General features: G+C 32.5%; 2 protein-coding genes across 14 annotated transcripts in view; one reads left to right on the top strand and one right to left on the bottom strand.

The window, feature by feature from the left end:
- The window catches only part of LOC127726637 (uncharacterized), a 55,112-nt gene extending 40,413 nt beyond the window's left edge, over positions 1–14,699 (bottom strand). Inside the window, exons 1-2 of one of the 13 annotated variants that reach the window (XM_052234060.1) lie at positions 14,194–14,699; positions 3,603–3,706 (exon numbers count right to left, since the gene is read on the bottom strand). In XM_052234060.1, the coding sequence (XP_052090020.1) occupies positions 3,603–3,706; positions 14,194–14,628 (539 nt within the window). In that variant the 5' untranslated portion in view covers positions 14,629–14,699. Of the gene's footprint in view, positions 1–3,602; positions 3,707–5,643; positions 5,900–6,013; positions 6,054–7,991; positions 8,217–14,193 lie in introns of those variants that run through there. The other 12 variants (XM_052234058.1, XM_052234065.1, XM_052234061.1 and 9 more) reach the window with 12 other exon arrangements.
- Positions 14,700–17,552: 2,853 nt separating this feature from the next.
- LOC127726805 (glucose 1-dehydrogenase-like) overlaps positions 17,553–21,498 on the top strand; it is a 46,307-nt gene continuing 42,361 nt past the window's right edge. The window contains exon 1 of the mRNA XM_052234259.1: positions 17,553–17,662. Within this exon, the coding sequence (XP_052090219.1) occupies positions 17,617–17,662 (46 nt within the window). The 5' untranslated portion in view covers positions 17,553–17,616. The remainder of the gene's footprint in view (positions 17,663–21,498) is intronic.

Genomic DNA, 21,498 nt, shown 5'->3' with positions numbered 1-21,498 from the left:
TGTTGTTCCAATGTTAAAAACACTTAATAAGGTATTGCTCATTCCAAAGATATAAAAGGATAAAAGGAATCACCCCCAAAAAAAAAACTTGACAGAAAAAGAGACAGAATTATCTGACTTTCGTTTCAGCTTATACAAAATGTAGTAACCGATTGTTTGAGAGATTTGACGTTTGAAATCTGAAAATATTTAAGGCTTTGAAATTTTATGTCATAGACAAGGCAAATGTATTGATTCAAGTATTGGCTTAATATCTGTTAAACATATTAAACATTGAATAACGTATATACGGATATATAATAGATATATTGGAAATGACAGTTAGTAAATGAAAATTAATAATTAGTTTAACAATTATTACCGTTTGTACCTTTGAAACAAAAAGGAAAATCATTTACTGTAATATAACATTCTCAGCATTCTTAAAAGTCTAATATTAGCGACTGTTTATTTGAACGAAAAATTTACAAAAGTATCATATTAGTACCTTGTATATCTTTCATTCAAAAGTGATGCGTTTTTTATCAAATATTTTTATATAACATACATAGATACGGAACAAAACATGAAAATTAACAAATTCTTAAACAATTTTCAAATATCACCAAGACCTTAATTTAGAAAATTCAGTCCATTTCACTTGAAGGTTCTTAATGGTATTATTTTGAACTTCTGATACGATATTTAACCTTCTATATTGACAAAGGAAAGAAAAGGGAACGTGATAAATAAATAGATGTTAAAAGAAATTGATATATTTTCGTTTGTTTTGCGTTTATCTTGCATGATACCACTAAAGTAAAAATACTTAAGGATGTAGTTAAGTGAAATTTAAAAAATCTAGAATTTAAAATTGATACTATAAGCCAGAAGAGAATTAGTCAAGGAACAAAATAATGGAACTCCATTTTGAGATATTTGATTTTTTTAATAAAAGGCGGGAAAAGGCTGACTCGGACTTTTACCTTATATTTAGCATTGGCATTAATTGGGTCTCAAATCCGCGTAAGAAAAAAATCTAGAATCTGCTTAAATTTTGGTAATGACCTTATGATAGCTATTGAAGTCTTCTATGACGAGAAAAGTGGGTGATATGGGGCAAAATATTTTACCCTGTATCGATGGAAAAACACAAGGAGTCCGAACAGCTGACAAAAATTCCTAAATCTGACCTGACTACATACATACTTGAATACAAGTACTCAATATAACACATCACACTTCAATCAAATCGAACAAATAAAAATATTCATTTCTTTAACAGCATTGGCAGCAACAAAATTTCAAATGCTGAATCTTGAGCAGAGCATAAACATTAGTTAACTATATCTAAATCAGTTCACAGCAGTAAGTAATTTACCGTTGGAACCTAAAATAATTAAAACAACAGAACATTTAGTATAGAGATAGAGTGTGTACACTTTAAGACCCCCAGACGTTTAAATGAATGCAAACATTAGACATGTGTATACATTAAGTATAAACTACAGATAAATAAAAGACACTTAAGTTTGACAAGCAATTTAAACGATTAAGGCATTTAAATGAAAGATTTGATAAATAAGTATAAAATACTAATCAATAAATAACCAATGGTACTTTAAATTGTGTAACCATATCAAGGCCTTTATATAAGCAAGTCACGGAATTTGAATCATTAAAACATTTTATATCATTTATCAACTAGAGCTCATGTCTGTCACCGAATAATGTGCTACAAGCAGTTCGAATATAGCATTGAAAGTTCTTCGTCCGATTAAATTCCATATCGAGCAGCATTTACTTCGCAACTCAATTCAAAGAAAAGAAAGAAGGGTAATTTTCCTTTGCGCCAAAAATGCGTCCTTTTGCGCCAATGCTCATTTGCGCCAATAATAGGTTTGTGGCACTTGTTTCCAAAACACCTATTACCATTTGCGCCAATGATGGGTTTGTGGCATTCGTTTTCAAAACACCTACTATCATGTGCACCAAAAATATACTTCACGAATGAGCCAATCTTCAATAAAATTTTGTATTTAACAATTGGTGCAAAAGTACTGCAGCCCAGCCAGAGAGAATATGTTTAAAAAATTGTCCAATGTTCTACTCGTTGCAAAATAACGATTTACTTGACTTTATCGATCACCAGTTTTAAATCAATCATAAAAGAGTTTGGTAATAAGATAATGTGTATCGTTTGTCTCACATTTAAATCGGACTATGAACTTTCAATGGAATATTTATACAGTTTGTAAGTCAGTAACTGTTTTCCTCGAACCAGAAGTAGTACAACATTGTGATATATAATCATAAACATAGTATGAATGTAAAAATTAACACAAAAAAGATTTCATTCGTGGTTAATATAATCTCTGCTTGCCAAATTCTAAAATATTCAATATACAAAATGTTGATTAATTATTTGTATCGAATTATTTACACTCGTATAATTTGTCATTTTCGATAAAAAGAATATAACCATTTGTAAATGTGTGGCTTATCGCGAAATGAATTAACTATCGAGTGAATTATGTTATCCTTTCACACGAAAGAACATCTATAACACACAAGCATGTTTGTTAAGATTTTAAAATAAACTCTTATGAAAAGTGATATATAGTGCCCGTCGGTTATTTTGATATCCTATACAAATATATAATAAGGGAAATATTCCTTTCAAAAAGATTTTAACGTACTCTCTTATTCTTTGTGAAATTTGAAAGTGAAAATTATGTTAGTTTGTACTTATAACGTCAGAACATGATTTATATTTTGGGTAGGGGACTTAAACAATAGAGGAAACATAAAAGCTCAGAAAATAATAAAAGTAAACTAATTCGAACACTTAACTTTAATATGTACTACATGGTTTGGTATTCATGCTTTTTAAACCAAACGAATTGAATATCCAATCATCAAAATGAACAGCGAAGAAATAAAAGAAAAAATAAAGATTATTTTCAAAACTTAGCATACTAATTTGATGGTATATCTGTTTGATTAAATTTTTCTGCTATATCTCTTAAAATATTGGACGTTTTTCAAATAACTTATGGGGGCCTCGGTGGCCGAGTGGTCTAAGTAGTCCAACTACTGTATCACTAGCCAGTCAACACTGAGGTTGTAAGTTCGAATCCCGCACGGGGCAGGTGCACTCGACTCCAATCTTAATTGACTAGGATTGTCAGTTTTCCTACCGAAGGTCGGTGGTTCTCTCCGGGTACTCCGGCTTCCTCCATCAATAACAACTGACCGCCACGAAATAGCACAATAGTGTTGAAAGTGGAGTTAAACACCAATCAATCAATGAATCAAATTACTTATGTAAACCATCTCAATATTGCCGTATAAAACTTTCTAATGTTCTTCGTCATGATACGTGCGGTTGGACATGCAACAAATGATAAATCATTAAATGCATAAATGTGGTTGTTTAAAATATTACTTTACCTGCTCCATTTGGAAGCAGATATAATTTCTATTGTACTAATTCCTATTTGTAGGTTGGTATCAATGTATTGAAGTCATAACATGCTAAGATAAACTATCCTTATATTTAAAATTAAACTAAAAAAAATGCTTATTTTATATAATTTCAGGCATAAAGCATGTATACTTACATAAAATTCTGAGGTTGGTAAGGTACGGGGTCTGGGTTAACATTGTAGTCTACATCATCGGATTCTCTCGGGCGCCCAGTACTAGTGTAGGACATTTGCCGATACTGAAAACAGAAGAATGGACATGTATATAAAAATAAGATCTAGTATAATATTTAATGAAATAACTATTCACCAGCAACCAAAAGGAAGAGAATGTAAACAATTATAGGTCACCATGTGGCCTTAAACAATGAGCAAACGTTATACCATAAAGTAAGCTATAAAAAATCCCGTGTGCAAAAATGCAAAACCATTCAAAAGATAAAAAATCTTGTACTAATGAATATCTTGTTTATTTCAGATTTACAGAGCAGTCTAGATACTCGATTCTGGTGACTTTTGATATAAGAGAGGCGGAAGGTCTTTTTTTCGGGACGTTTGGATTGGACCATTAATTTTGCAGGAATTCGGAATATGGCCGTTATTTTCGCGGGAATTCGGGATTTACACCTATCAGGACTCGGGAACTAATGATGATTTTTTCGGGATCCGGGAGAGAATGATATATTGTTTCGGGAATTCGGGATGACACCCCCTCCTACCGCCCCTCATATAAGCTACAGGAGGTGGCCGTCATCCTCCTTCATATAATAGACATGTATATTGAAATTGAAGTAAGATATTTTGCAGTTAATAACTTATTGTTTCATAAATGGTTGTTAGACAATATTATTCCAAATATTTCCAACTTTATAACATATGGAAATATGGTAATTATGATAGCCAATGAGACGACTTATCATAAAGATTAAAGAACAAAGATGAGAACAATCACAGGTCCACATAAGGTATCAACAATGAGCAAAACCAATAACATATACAGTAATATATATATATATATATATATATATAAACAAGTCTAAATTGAAAACAACGTTCAAACCTATGAATGCGTTGGATAAAAACCGCAATTTTCATACGTGTGCATGTAAAACAAATTTCGTTGTAGAGGGGTCTAAATACAGCACAAACAACAATTTCCAAAAGACCAAAAAAGTGAAAAAGTATATTTTAACAAAACGCATTTAACTAACAGGTCGAACAACTGATGTTCTTAAACCCTGCTGACTGCATATATAAAATCCCAGTAGGACAAAATGCGAAACAATTCAAAAAATAAAACCAATGACCTAACTCCAACTAAAATAATGAACGAAAAAAAATATGGCAGACAGCAACCAACGACTTAAAATGGAACGCATGATCGATTGATTGGTTGATTGGTGTTTAACGCCACTTTCAGCACTATTATACTCTTTTGTGGCGATAAGTTTTTAATGGTGGAGGAAGTCGGAGAGAAACACCAACCTTCCGTAGGAAAACTGACAATCATAGTCAATTAAGATTGGAGTCGGAGCACACCTGCCACGTGCGGGATTAGAAGTCACAACTTCACCGTTGACAGGCTAGTGATACAGTAATTCGACTACTTAGACCAATCGGCCACCGAAGCTCCTGGAACGCATGACCCTGGCTTTGTAGTGATTTACAGAATATGATGAGTTTAAAGTTTTAACATGTTTATTAGCGCTTAATCCTGACCTCTCCTGATCTGGAACAGTTACGTAATAACACAACATATAATCAGTTGACAAGGGTGAAGTTTGGAACATTTTTGAAAATGATGAGTCTAATGAAATGCCCGTCTATTTTATCAAATTATAAGTCTGGTATCCTTAATGAGATTTAATGACATAAAACATTTTCCTTAGCCTATATAAAAATTATGAAATATGAGGTATAACTACAAGCATACCGAATTTGCCGAGATCGCTTAAATCCAAACCGGGGTAAAGGTTCCATGACAATAACAGAAACAGAGCGCCATGTTACTACTCTTAGAATAAAGTGGTCACATAATCATGTATAAAATAAAAGACATAAAACAACAAAGTATGTCTCTTCTTTAAGCGAAAATACAGGAAATCATAAAAAAAAAGATAAGTTAGTACAAGGAACAAAAAGATAAAAAACTTAGACAAGGAGTACACATCCCTACCTCCGGCACTTTGAGTTTAGTCCCTTCAAGAATGAATGTAGTGATCGGTCCAGACTGACCAATAGTCTGAGGGTACAAATCATGGATGCTTAAAATAGGGTCCTCCATCTCCATCATTTTTATACCCTCTTTCCATCAACACTGTGTTTTTAATTCGACATTTATACTATCCGTCGTTCGAATGTCGGCCATTTTGATTTTGTATTGTTTCTCTGGCTACAGCTCTTTGTGGACTATGAATAAGTTATAACAACGATTGAATTAACTTATAAAAAATGTAACATGATATTTAAGATCTTTGTCAGCAGTCAGTGCATGACAACGAGGCTGAGACAATGAACCTGTCAATTTAAAAATTTAAATTGCATACCTTCGTGGATTTCCGTACTTTATGGAAGTAGATCATTCCGTAAACGGTAAACGCTTTGTGAAATTAAAAACGATGTAACTTTTGTTCTGCAGTATCGATAGTTATAAAATATGCATAATTGCCGTATTATGACTCATAAATGCACTTTCAAAAAAATTAAAGTGAGAGGAAGAAATCGATTTAAAAAATAAAGTACAAACGAAAAAATATGATTTTCATCCATGTTTAAAATTTCGATTATATTTATGATTTTCCCCCATATATGATATATTCTCATTAAGTAATTATAGAAAAACATAATTTAATCTGTCATTTAAAGCGTTAAATTAAGACTAATACGGTAATTCACAGTAGCGAAACGTCAAGATAAGTAAAATTAACTTTATAAATTTTGTAGTTATATTGATTTATGTCAAGTTATATCTAAACAATTTAGATTTTTCAAAGCAATAAAATTAAATATTGTTTGAATTTTAACAAGTATAACACAGGCAGTTACTTGTAAACGGAAAATCCTATATACATGTTGTAACATTAAAAGTGTGAACAAATAGTACTTGATTTCGTATGAAGATCACTTAATGTATTTTGGGTTATTTTAAGGCTTCCACGTAAAGTCATAAAATCTATGTGGTAAAACATATATTGATAACATACTTACATAAACAAGTGACCTCTTACTAGCATGATAAGTAAGAAATCATATGAGAGACAGTAAAATGGATTGAATATTACAATAGAAATAACAAGACTGATTCTCGTAAAAAACCGCAACATTTTTTTTCTATCTAGGTATAAAATACAACAGGCCCTAAATGTATATGCGTAAAGATAGAGTTTATTTAAACAACAAGCCTATATCAAATTAATAAATTAATAACATTTTATTTTTTGAAAATTATTTCGAAGATGAAAAAATCTGATTATTTTGGATTTTTTATTAATTCTATGAAAATGCTGACGTATTTTGTTTCGCTAGACACGCATGTCATGTCTTCTAATTCGGATTCGGAGCAACTAAGAGCTTGGCAAGGGGCATATTATCCGTTGTCTTTTATTTTAACCCGTACATTGAACTCTAGGTCTTTTCTATTTTTATTGTGTTGTTGGATTGCTGTTAATTAAAGTTTATTCAAGATTTCATTTTATTGCTTATCAAGTGTTGGCGAGGGTGTATCTTTGAAATAAGGCCAATATCAAAAACCTTTGAGAAATTTGTTGTGTAATCATTTATAGTCATTCTACACTTTTGCAGAAAAAAAAAACTCAAATGGTTAAATATCGCACCATAAGGTCCTTTAAAATGTGCACTTCTTCGTGACATTATTTTCAAGAGTGCAGAAGCAATCTGATAATGATTTAGAATCAAACTGAGTGAATAGTACAAAGGGGAGGGTTATAAAAACCACATATGTCAATCAGAAACACCATGATTAAAATGACCTATTGATTGTTGTGTGTTTAACGCTCAGTGGCAAGTAGGTCAATCATATCAAGACAATAAAAAAGAAAAGGGCAAAAGAACAACCGACAGTTCGTTAAACAATGCAGAGAAAACTGTAAACTGCTTCCCTGTCCCTTTTATGGTTGATGGTTGGCTCTGACAGACAACACGGGTTACTCAGATACCCGTATGTTGCAAGGGAGAGAACTAGCTTAATAAAACAAAAGATTGGGATACAGGAACCCCATAAAAACGGGTTGAACTTAAAAGTGATCCGAAAGAAAATGTTGTGGGAACTGCAAATTGTGAAATTTTCCTTTGCATCATTGAATGCTAGATTGTATCCTTGAATTTCATTTTTTTTTTTTTTTACAAAAGACTTTTTGTATCTATCCATCAGTAGGTATAATAATATAAATGTGAAAAAAGCGAAAACGGTTAAATATACTCTAAAAACATGCGCAGTAAATACATCTGAGTGTGTTTTAAAGAAAGTGGCAAAACTAGAATTAAATTATACGTAACAATGGTTACCTGATTTTCATAAAGTCGTGAATCCTAATTTGGCAGAAGTGGTAATGTGATCGGTCTATCCTCAGTTCGATCATCATTTTTGTCCGGCCACTTTCTCGATCCTTTTACACACAGAAACCCTATTTTCTGCGCCATGACTCCACCCGAGTCATTTTCAAATGGATACATTAATATTCACATCTGTTTTTACTATCTCTATGTTCACAAGGTAAAATGATCTAGCAATTATGTCATTTGGTTATATAGTATTTTGGTTTAATGTCCTTGACGAAAACATTTTACATATTGAATGATTTAAAAGAGCATATTGTCAGTTATTTAATTTTACTTTAAATATATAATTATGTATAGAAACCATTTAAAGTCTATAAATGACAAGGTAATTAATGTGTGTATTGATTACCTGGTGTCCAATGATGGCGGAACAACTATCAATTGGAAAAAAGGGGGAGGGGGTTGATAATAACTGTACCGATAAGGTATGAAATAACGGCACACGGGGTAAAGCATGTCGATATAACCACGTGTTATCCGATGGAGAACGTCTGTCATAAAGTTGTCACAAGTTTAGACGTGTATAATAAAATCAAAATTTGGTGTGGCGGCATGGTAATTAACATTATCATCCTTTACGACAGACAAAATAGCTGATCTGAAAGTTACACCATCTGCTTGTCACTATCCATCATGTACTGCGTTACAACCCTAGATAAAGCCGACGAGGAAAGGGCATTACATCGACCACCGAAAGCTATATTTTAATGAAGCCTAGGTGGTCGAGTGGTCTAGGGCGCTGGACACGGTGCAGGCGGTGTTGCCACGATGTCACAGAAGAAAGGGTTCGAATCCCGCTGAGGGAAGAACAAAAATTTGCTGACGCAAATTTGAAGATCTAACATTACTGGGCTAAATTTGAGACGAGTTATTTATATGTGCTGTATTTAGACCCCTTTACCAAGAAATTTGTTTTGCATAGATTTGTTTAGGATAGACTCTTGAATATATATATATATATTACGTTTCATAGCGAGTCTTCAAACTGTTTAATGAAAGTTAAAAAAAAAGGCACGGTGTTCGTCTTTATTCTTAATGTAAAATAAAAATACTATTGTCTGATCATGGAAGGGTAAAACACAACAAACAACAACTGTATGTCTACTAAAACAAATAAATAAATAAATAAATGAATTGAGTCAAAACCAGCCGTGAATATAAACATTAACACTTTGCAGGATTACCAGAGCTTCACAAAAAAAACTTAAAAGAAGGATAACGACGTAGAAATTTTGTTTTCCATTTTTTGAAAGAATTGAGCAGGAAATTCATTTGCATTCGGCAAACCTCGGCAGATCCGCTACCCTACGATCTGTCGAGGTTTTACCGAATGATTCATTTGGTGCACATTCATAGGACGTCCTTTCTTCCGTTTTTCCTTGAAACGTTTTCTCAAGTTTTTGTACAGTCATATATTATGCCAATTTAGTAATGTGTTTTGTCGAAAAAAAATACCAACCCTAATATTATCAGTTAGTTCATTCACCTGTCCTATCCATCTTTTTTTTTTTTTTTTTTTTTAATCAAATCTCACACATTGTACCAGTCCTTGGGGGTATCATCAGCTCAGTATAGTCAGTACTTTATATAGTACTGAGATGATATATGACAAACTTTCTAAAATGTCCGTTTATATATTTAAATAATTAAGAAACTAAAGTTTCAACTCCCTAGGGAAAAGTTGACCATAGATGCATTTGGCTATTATTTTTATGTTCTTTTTTGTCATATGGCTCTTTGACTGTTTCCGTTCTTATACATCTTTGGCTTTCAAATATTTGGTTTCGAGCGTTCCTGATGAAGGTAAATACAGAAAAGGGCTTCGGACGTTTGCAATTTATGAAATGTTGTTTTAATTCTAGTATTTTGTACATTTGTGGACTAACAATTACACCAATCTTGAACCACATACTTAAATTTACAGATCAATCTTGAACTACATACGTCAGTTCACTTCACGTATCGCTCACCTGCACAGTAACACGGTACAATCATAAAGCAATAGTCATTTTTTATTTCAATGATAGTTCTGGTGGAAACAAGAAAGTTTTTAATGAAAACAGGTGATATTGTGTATAAATTCATGACACAAAATCCCTACACGAACTTCACAAAATGCAAAGGAACAGTGATTTTATTCACCAAAAAATATCAGTAGAGCCTCCAAAAGGCTTTCAGTTCAATGCAAGGTCAAGAGGGTCTCTATCGTCTGTTAAAGTGGAATTGCATGCCAGATGTCAATAACTGTATGCATTGAAGAACAACTGCAGGGACAATATCAAAATATTAAAACAAAAGTCTACAAGTCATGTATAAGGTGTAAAAATGCTTAACACATATTGTTAGGAGTTGAATGTCTGTCAAAATGTGGTACTAGTATCTAACGTCCTTACAAGAGACGACTTCAATAAAGAGTAATCCGATTAGTACATAAAAGGTTATACGCTTTATTGTTGATCATAGATTAACCCAAGGTTCCATGTAAGTAATTGACCTACAAGTCCTATTAAATCGCAGACGTCAATATCCAATAGATTAAAATAATAATGATGATAATAATTATAACATGGAAGTATTATATTTCATTTTACTTCCATGATTATAATAATAATAAATAAATTAAACATACAATGAAACAAGTTACCGCAGAATTGAAATACAGAAATATCATTATTGCTTCGGTTTAATAATATTAAATTATAAATCACAACACTGTTGAAATGTGCATATGCATAATTTATTATGTCTTGTACTTTTATTATTCTTGTGATGTATTATGTGTTATTTTTTTAATTTCATGTATGTCATCAATCCCATTGGGGTACAACTGTGCATTGGGTTTAAACTAAATAAAACATATAATTTTGTCTTCGTATGGATCAGTAACAATTGGAGACGGACAGAGACAATTATCAATAAGTTCAGGATGGTTTTGAAGTATAACCAAGTTGACAAATTTCCAGTTAAAATTTTAAATAATTTAGGAAAAGTCCTTCTCCCTATTTTTTTTCAGGTTGGTGCATACGAGAGTTCTTTTGGATATTAAAATATGTTTCTTTTATAAGCATCTACTATAAGTGTATGCCTTTTCATATCTTTTGTAAGCGTCTACACTTTTATCTATTTGTTTAATAGGTGGTCTTTTCGTTAGATTACAAATTAAAAGCGGCCCTGTATGTATCCCCTTTGAAGACAAATGTTCATATCCTACCAACTTCTAGCCAATGGCAGTACAAATCCCAACTCTTCTCATAGTCAACCCAATTTGGCTCCTAACCGTCCAATGTGTAAGTTGCATATTTTTTACTTAATATACATAACATCATAATTACTTGGGGACAGGACAATTTTTTTTACCCTCCCCCTTTTTGCCAAAATCCGTTAATTGTTTGTTTTCTAGTAATTTGAATTACTTTCGCGTTTATCTGTATTAAATGAACAAAAATATATCCACAGCGGTCACTGATATATATATATCAGTGACCGCTGTGGATAGTAAACTTTGAATTGATAGCAAATAACAAATACAAGTTATTTCTAGTATATTTATGTTCATATAATACAGAAAAATGCGAAAATAATTAAAATAGATAGAAAACAAAAAATAACGGATTTTGGAAAAAAGGGGGAGGGTAAAAAAAAATGGTCATGTCCCCAAGTACCTATGCATACATGTAACATGTGTCATTTAACGTTTATCATTCCAGTTATTACTTTGGGGTTTCATATCAGCTAGTTACAAAATGTAAGTTCTTAGAGCTTGCTTCCAGTAATTGTAAGTATTCTCAGATCATGACTTCAGCTCTCCTATTGTGAACGTTCGTTTATACGTATAATGTAGCAACATTCTACCAGCGCTTGCATGTGGATCATATATCTTTAGTTGACACGATATTCCAGGGATTGCCTTTCCTATCATGTTTATCTTTAACGGTACCGGTATAATTTATTATTATTTGTATGTTTTAGATTTAGAGCTTGGCTGCATTTGTACAGACACCAGTCTTATGTAGAAACCGAATTTTTACCCCTAAATGTCTTTTAGTTTTAGCGTCTTCGGGCTGCTGTCACATTAAATTAAATCCCACATCTGCATTTCATTTGCATTTGTATCAACAAACACCGCTTGACAGCTATACTAGAGGGTATGTGTGGGGTTTGCAGTATAAAAAATAATGGGCAACATCTACAGACTGAAAATGGGCACAAAAAAACTAAAAGGATAAAAAAGATAGGCCAAGAAAATAATGAGCAACATCTACAGAAAAATGGGTTAAAAAACTAAAAGGATAAAAAAGATGGTCCAAAAAATAAGGAATAGAGATTAATGGTGTGCTATAATATAAAGAATAGAGAAAAATGGGCAAACATATTAAGAATAAAGAAAAAGAGGACATACAGAATACAAATATGAAAGGCCTCTATCCAGTCCCTCATTCTAATATTTTAAAAATGGGGAAAGCTGTAACAAACATGTCATCTTTTTTCTCTAAGTCGACAAAATATGAGGATAGCTCCATGCATAGATAGCCTCTAGGTGTATTTTTGTGTCACTAGGTTCCTTTCTATTTTACCTATTTTTTTTGTTATTGTACTTTACTTTATTAGGTTTCTACATGTCTCCAGAAAGAAAACAAAATATTCGTTTCTTAATACTTTGCCAGGTAACCGTCTTGATGTTAAACAATAAGCATTCTAGGCTAGTTAATATTGGTATTTTGACAGAATTATATCCGTTAGCTTTGAGAAAAATCAATAAACACAGAAAAAACAAACAAGGATAAATATTTAATCATGTTATAAGATTAGTGATAATGGAAAAGAGTTTTCTTAAACTTAAACTTCTTAAACTTTACACAGGCCATACCATTGTTCTTTGTATGAGGAAACATGGTTATTTTCTGATTTCAAATTAGTAATCTTCACAGATTTGAAGAAAAGGGGAGACAATTCAGAATAAATATCAAATTCCGTTCATGTGTCTTTTTGTCACAGTATGGTTAGGACGGATAAATGGAGATGAGACAGCAACCTTACAACGCATAAACTAAAAGTTCTCTAGGGATCAACGTGCTGTCTTCAACAATATAGACAGTGTCCCCGAGTCCAATATAATGTGAATAAATCTGAAAGAGGCTAACGTACAAAGACCTAATACAATTACCTACCAGGTTCCTGGCATTGGACAGACACGTCAACATATAGCGGCTTTAACCATTTTTTGCTATCTAAAAACTTTCGCTTCTAATCTCAATCAGAAGAATACTCAATAGGTAGGTAAAAGAACATATAATGAAAAAAGTACAGGAAGGCATTAAACACTATGATGGCCATATAGCTGATATGAACAAAAAAAACTGTTTAAGGTAACATTGCAGCAGTGTTCGGATGTAGGAGGGTAAAATGGGGGTAATATTTTTCCAAAATTATATGCTTACCACAATGGCTTCAGGCAACAAGAGAAAATCTTTAAGATTAACATATCTTATATCAAAATTCCGAACGCTCCATTTTTCCTTTAGTTTATCGTTTTCTTTTAATTTAAGTGGTATTGACATTTTGTTTGTTTTCGGTGAAATTCCACGTAAATGTCTACATATAATTTATACTAAATATTCATTAATTTTCCTCTTAAATGTTCGTCATTTCTTTGCAACATTTCCTCTCAATATTCATCAACGTACTTTATTTGTAAGGAACCTATTGCATTAACTGAATATTCATAGCCAGTTTATTGGCAATGGAAACAAGAGTACGTTTAGCCGAAAACTCTACCCCAGGCACGGACTTTCGCCTAGTAACTAAATATCACGTTTCACAAATGGATCTTAAGTTTGGATAACTGAAAAACTTCTGAATCACTACAAGTCGGCATATCGAGTGCACTGTACATCTTTTTAAATTAATTGAGCGAGACTAGAAACTCTGAGATAGGACTGATCCATGTGTTGAAGTATAATCCTGAAGGGAAAATGTCGACAAACTATGTTACTGAACCAATTGGTCAATCATGTCATCTATAATTTCTGAAACTCAAAATGCTTTCCAATCAATAAAAATACAAGTAACCATTTCGTGAAGCTTACAGGTCCAAGGTATTTTTAGGAGCTATGGAGAAGAATAAGAACAAATAATTGAGAGCTCTTACCTTGGGGTTGATGTTTGCCATCCGTGAAACCGATAGTAAGGGAGCCGATAAAGAAACAGGTGGCAACTGAACATCCTCAAATCTAGATGGCTTCATAGGTGATGGTGTTTCATATGCCTTACAAATGTCTGTAATATTGGTTTTCCAAGGAGTAACACTTGTGCCTCTGACGGTAATAACAGTCGAACGAGACGTTGTTCCTGTTGATGGCGAATCACTGACGGAAGCATCCCTGAGATTCATCGGAGATGGTCCTTTCCATAATTTTCGTCTTATTCCATATTTTGGACTATGTTGAGGTCCATGAGAACACAACCATCCAGATTTATCAACTTTTGCCTTAGCAGGAAGTGGCTTAAGCGGAGCATTCTTCTTTAAAACATTGTTCGTTGTTACGTTTTCAACGAATGTGTTAGCCGGTTGTATCAATTCCATATCAAAATTATATCCCGAATCGATTTAAATATCTATACGGAAAATCCAAATGTAAAGATAATTTTCTTAAGACATAGAATATATATCTATTATATTCCGAAGTGACAGAAGGGATTAAAATATATCTGCAAAATCGATTTCAGGTAGTTGTACATTGTCGACATTTCTGTATGTCCATTTCGCCATTATGAAATTAACAAACAAAGTCTTATATGCATTAATTTAAATATTTCTTTCGAACTATAGATAATCCGTATTTATGTTGGCATGTGTATTACTACCTACGCATGCGCCAAACTCCCTTTCATAACAGAAAAGTGTTCACAAAGCGGGATTAGTTGTTATTGATTCAAGGAGCTTTTAAAATGAATAAAAACTAATATTTGAATAATAAAATAACAATTAAATTTACTTTTTACATTCGAAAGATATAGAAATGTACAGACTAAGCTTATTTGATGGAATTATACAGTTTTAAATTCCTTCAATAAAAGTTTTTGGTTGTTGACTTTTAAATGCATTATAATATTCATAAATTCCGACCAAGCGTGTCAATTTATACATACTTAAGATGCATATTGTTTAGTTTTCACTTATAAATTATACGAATAAACAAAATAAATGACTCTCCTTGACTTACGAGGTTAACAGTACGTAAATAGAATTATAAACCCACCAACAACTGATTGGTGGATGAATGGATGACTGTTTCTAGTCTAGTAGCAAATTACATGCAATTTCAGGACGAGAATCAGTCCTGTTAATGTGATATGAATATGAACCCCCCTTTGGACAAGACCGTCTTTGGTTTGACCCGGCCTAAGGCCGAACCCACGACATCTGATTCTCACACTTGAGGCGAGTAAAGTACGACGAGACCAAAGTATGGATGTAGTGTCATTTATATAGAACGGTCATTCGAACTGAGAGAAGGGCACGAAATACAATATCATTTATTTTCTTTCTAACGTGTTTGTTTAATTTATATTTTATATTGTATGTAATTTAAAATGTTGTTTTGTGGTTACATTGCCTTGACAAACATAAATACATAAATAAAGGTTAATATTTGGAATGTTGTCGAATAAGCATGCAACCACCCAACTTCTTCTACCTCCTTTTTAAAGAGAAAGTCATGTTTGAGAAGGGACGTTCAACCAGAAGTGCATGCATGGAAACGATGCCACGTTCTCTACCTGTGCATAAAAAATAACCTCGGTCTTCGAATATGTACTTGGCGTTTTGCAGCTACAAAAACAAAAAAGGGCAAAAGAAAAATTATGGAATCGAAAAAAAAAGAAGAAACATTTCACACCTCCCTGCATCTGGGAGAGAATGAATTTCAAAACTACGGGCCTATAATTGTATTTGTTTGTTGTATGCGATATTTGTTTTTGTTGATTGTTTTAGCATATAAATCAGACCGATGGTTTTCTCGTTTAAATTGTTTTATATTTTGTCGTGTCGGTGCTTTTTATTTCTGCCTGTTCGTAATGGGTTTTGCTTTTTGTTAAAATCTGTACAGTAAGCTATATTTTTCACATTCACGATTGATTGTAATTGTCTATTGATTATATAATGTTGTAGACTTGATCTTTGGAACATGAAAATAATTATCGGCACAATAAATATACCAAGAGGTCAATAAGGCAACGAGAAAACAAAAAGAACGAAAAGACGAACAATAGTCGACAAAACACTACACAGAAAACTAAATATTGAGCATCATAGACACTACCCTAAACCGGGGGAGGGGGGGGGGGGGGGGGGGGGGGGACTTATTGCCCCACAAGGGTCGTCAAAACTTGCTCCAATAGTGACACCAAACAGTTTTAGATTTAGGGGGACGGGTCGAAAAATTGTCCGTTTTTGAGATATCACATCGTAAAAATAAAACAAATACAGACACGCATTTTTTCCCCATTAAGGACAATTATGCCCCATTTTTGATCTTATCCTGAATCCGCCACTGACACCCACCCCCACTCGTTACTCCTGCGATAAGTCATACGGTGATAAATCATCATACACTATAGTGGGTTGGTAAACATATCTTTTGTCAAATCTTAAAATCAAATATATGAACATCTGTAAACTCTAGCCCTTAAACATGCAAAACTTGGTCGAATATGAATGAATGTTACCGAAAGAATAAAAATGGACATTACAAAAATATCATACAATAAAAATCCTTTCAAATCAATACTTAAAAAGAAGAAGATTAAATAATAGTATAAAAAATCAACTCAAATTTTGAAGACCAGTAAACAGCACATTCCTTAAATGTTTAAAGACTTACTCCTCTTTCCTTCTAATATCAGTGGCGGATCCAAAAGGAGGGGATGTCCGGGGGTTTGAACCCCCCTTTTTTGACGATCAATGCTTTTGAATGGGGACATATTGTTGGAATCCCCCTTTATCCTGTGTTGGAACCCCCTTTTAAAAAATGGCTGGATCAGCCCCTGAATATGCTCTGCACATAGATCTCAAGGAATAGACCTAGTACGAACATCATCTCATAATATTGATCAATTTTGCTGGCACATGTCTCAGGCACATGTAGAATAAATAAAATGTATGTATAATTGTATTTTTATTATCACCATATTTTTAGTATGTACAATGTCAGGCGCGGATCCAGTGATTTTGAAAAGAGGGGTTTCAAACCCTGGAACACCATGAAACGTTCACATATTTAAAAAAAAAAGATCAAAACAAAAACCCCCCAAAAAATAAAAAAAAATAAAAAAAAGGAGAGTTCCAACCACCAGACCCTCCCCTCCCATCCCCCAATACATGTCATGATATCTTCCATTAGATATATATATATATATTTATTTAAAAATATTTGTATTTTTATTTCTTATTGACTAATTCAGATTATAAATATTTAAATCCCACTTAGAACCTCAATTAACCTTGAACAATATATATAGTGAAAACTGTTATGGTATATAAGTCGTAATATTACAGTTAGAACAATTGCAAATGGCATCACTCGGGAGACTAGATGGAAAGATTGCACTTATCACAGGTAACATGTAAATATGTGTTGTTTATATAAAATTTAGTTCGTTGTCCGTTCATGAATATTCATGACATGTGACCATTCGTTTGCACTTAAAACCCGTGCGGTCATCTTTCTGACCATCGACTCTCGCTATAGCCTAAAGAAGAGACACGTGTATTCACGGATGATTTAATGTATATTTGTATTTGTAATTATGATTACTATAATTATCATGTTTGTATTTGATACATAAGATATAGAATTAAAGGTTATAGCGAGTAGCACACCTACATTTAATCTTTTGTTCTTTGTTAAAGCCATAGAATATAATTACTTTATATTCGGACGAACGTAGTGAGGGAGAATATAATTATATTTATTCATAATCACTTCTTCCATGTGGGTTCGTTTAAGGTTCATATAGGTATGGCAAACCAATGGGAGATAACTCCAAATTACCCTAATAATTGTTCCCAGATGTGTGTAAAAATAAAATCTTTGGGTGACCTCCTTCTATTAACTTGTTAAGTCTCAGAAGGTTCTGATTGCTTTTGATAGATATTATATGAATATTCATGATTCTGTATATTATAATTTTTGGGAATACGATGAAATATTTGAGGTACAAACAAGGGTTTGAAAGTTACATTCGTTTCAAAAAAATGCAAGGGAACATTATACAGCCATAAAATGTACTTTTTTTTATTAAGTTTAATGTATTAATGAAATAATTAGGTCCAATAAATAAATCTAGATAACTGTATTCATATCAAAATTAATTTTTATAAATAACCCTCCTTTTTGTGTATACATAGTTATTTCCCTTGCATGGGAGCGTCTTTTTACCACAGAACACCACAGAAACCAACAGAACACTACAGAACACAGAATACCACAGAACACCCAAAATTTACCACAGAACTTCGAAATAATAATACTTCAGACATTATTATCGTGTTATTGTTAATTCTTTTTTATAATTTGACATTCATTATTCAAATAAAATTTAATTTTTCTATTTAGGGTCGACTCATTAACGCTACGCCCCCAACTGAATGGCCAATATAAATTGGGATCATACCGAAAACCCTTAGCTATTAAAACCATAATATATTTATATTTGTGACATTTATATTTTAAATACATTTTAATCTTTTTTGTATTTTTAATTCATTTTTGAAAATGTTTAGATACATTACGTAATTATTTGTTAAATTTATTTTGTTTTACCAGGTGTTTTTTTTTTGTCACTTTTTTATGAATTCTATGTTAAGAGTTGTTACAATAAATAATCAAAATGGTTAATGTAACATTTTATTGAAGTTGTTGTCAACAAATAATTAAACTTTATTAAAGTGATTAATGAAATTATAGATATCTAGAATGTGTGTACATCAAAGTTTTCTCCATTTATAGAGTTATATATAAAACTTCAATAAGATATCTAAAGTTGTTGTAGGACAGTAATATTTGAGTTGACTTATAACATATTATAAGTGTGTCTTTTTAATTGTCAATTAAAAGTTCAAGCTCGATGACTGTTTTTGGAATCTTATGTTGTGTGTGTATCTTCTCCAATCATTTAACAATATTTCGGATTAAGCATGGCCAACTTTTGGTTTAGTTTTGATTGGAAATCAGCGTGACAGTTTTTTTTGGCATTATACAGACAGTTTATTGCGATCGATTTAAAGATAGTTTAACCATTTGCCATTTGCCATTGCACACGAGATAGTAAGGATACTGAATAATGTGGTTTAACAACAATCAATATATGTATTTTCAACATGTTCAACTAAAAACATACATAGGAATCCATGCAGTAGCGGCAGTTCACTTCTTCTGCAATTCACAGTTTAGGTTTTAGAGAAAAAAAACCAACATGGCAATTCATTCCCTTGTCATCAAATCTCCCCTGTCTTCCATCCCATATTGATACAAGAAGATTCCCCTACCCCCTTTCCCTGACTGCCACTTAAATTCCAAGTTGAAAGTTATATTAATTATTATACAAATACTATTTGTCTTAGAATAATTAATATAACTTTCAAAATAATATTAATATGACCCTATTTTTCAGACTTTAATTAACAGTACACTCTAAAGATATTATTTTTTGTATACATATTTTTGTGTGTGTGTGATCACATTAACTGAGTTGTTGAAATTTTCCCCACATATATATGTTCTAAATACAATGGTATAATTAAATAAGGGAACGTAACGTTCGGACACTACAGCTATGTACACTTACAGACTGCTAGAGGATTATCGAGCCAAAAAACTTGAGATAATACCGGAGATGGTAGGTCTCAAACCATGTTCGAAGTTCTGTTCAAGATTGGTTTTGCATGTACACGGGTAGTAACCTCGTCATATCGAGAAGCGTTTAGTACAGTGATTTTGTCATAGTTTGGTTAAGATGAACATGGTTGTGTTAAGTTACTTCCCCGAACAATTGCCTCAGTTCTATTCAAACGAGCAAATAAAAAGCAAATAAGATGTTTGAATTTGCATTGTTAGTCAAACGATCTACATTGGAATTGTTGTTTTCAAGAAACTAACGCAGAATAAGCAACCTATCGAAATTGCTATGGTTTGGTTAAGTTATGACATGGTTCGGTTAAGTGTCTAGAAATTCGTCATGGTTTTGATCAAGTTTGTCATGGTTTAGATCCAAATTAATATATATTTGTTTCAGCTCAATATTGATAGTTTGTTTAAAAACGCTTGTAATTAAACGAGGTTACACAATTTACCAACTGACTAAAAAGAAAAAAAGCCTTTTAAACCAAAATTAGATGCTGTAATTGGCAAAACGCACATTAAACAACGTGACTTGTCTTAGTATGCAAATCGTACTACTACGAGTGTCTTGTAAAAGAATTAGGAATAAATAAGCACTCATGTAATCCCACATACAAAAACATCATTTGACAAGGATGAGATTTTGGTGATTCATAAGTCCTTAATAGCTTCAATGAACATTACTTTGAGCAGCAAATCGGAGGACTTACCTTGTTTGTATTGGATACCTAAGCTTCACAAAATTCCATACAAACAGCCGTACATTGCCAGCTCATCTGCATGTTCGACGAAAGAATTGTCCATTAGATTGACAAAGATTCTTTCTGCAATGAAAGAGGGTTTTCAGAAATACCGTGTAACTGTTTACTCGCGTAGTGGTATTAACCATATATGGATTTTAAAAAAAAATCTTAAAGAACTTCTGAATAAATGTAAATCTCGATCTTTCTCTGAAATTAGTTCTATCAAAACGTTTAATTTTTTAACCCTGTGTACCACCATTCCCTATGTGTAATTGAAAAATCGTCTAAAAGAAATAATTTAAATCTACAATGCTTTTCAACATAAAAATGGTAGCGCACGCTATACGTTTATTACTTTTGGATACCATACGGCATATTTTGTTAATAGTGAACAAAAAATAAAACATGCTACACAGAGGAACAAGTGACCAGTATGCTGGAGTTTCTTATTGACAACATATTTGTTGAATTTGGAGGTAGACTTTGTCACCAAATTATCGGTATTTCTATGAGAGCGAACTGTGCGGCAGCGACGTCTTCTTATCTTCATATTAGTCGGAGTTCCTTCAGACATTTGTAAAAAACAAGAAGATCAAAGAAGCCATATCATTTAATTTCACATTCATATATATTGATGATGTTCTTTCCATTAACAATCCAGACTTTTCTGATTGAATTCCATTAATATATCCCTAAGAACTAGAAATTAAAGGAACAACAGACACGGCTTCCTCTGCCTCATTTTTAGACTTATACCTTGAATTTGGCATGAGCGGTCATCTTAGTACCAGAATTTATGACAAACAAGAC

This window comes from Mytilus californianus, unplaced genomic scaffold (assembly GCF_021869535.1).
Source record: "Mytilus californianus isolate M0D057914Y unplaced genomic scaffold, xbMytCali1.0.p SCAF_18, whole genome shotgun sequence".
In the NCBI taxonomy this organism is placed as follows: Eukaryota; Metazoa; Mollusca; class Bivalvia; order Mytilida; family Mytilidae; genus Mytilus; species Mytilus californianus.
This window is presented reverse-complemented; position numbering and strand designations above follow the sequence as displayed.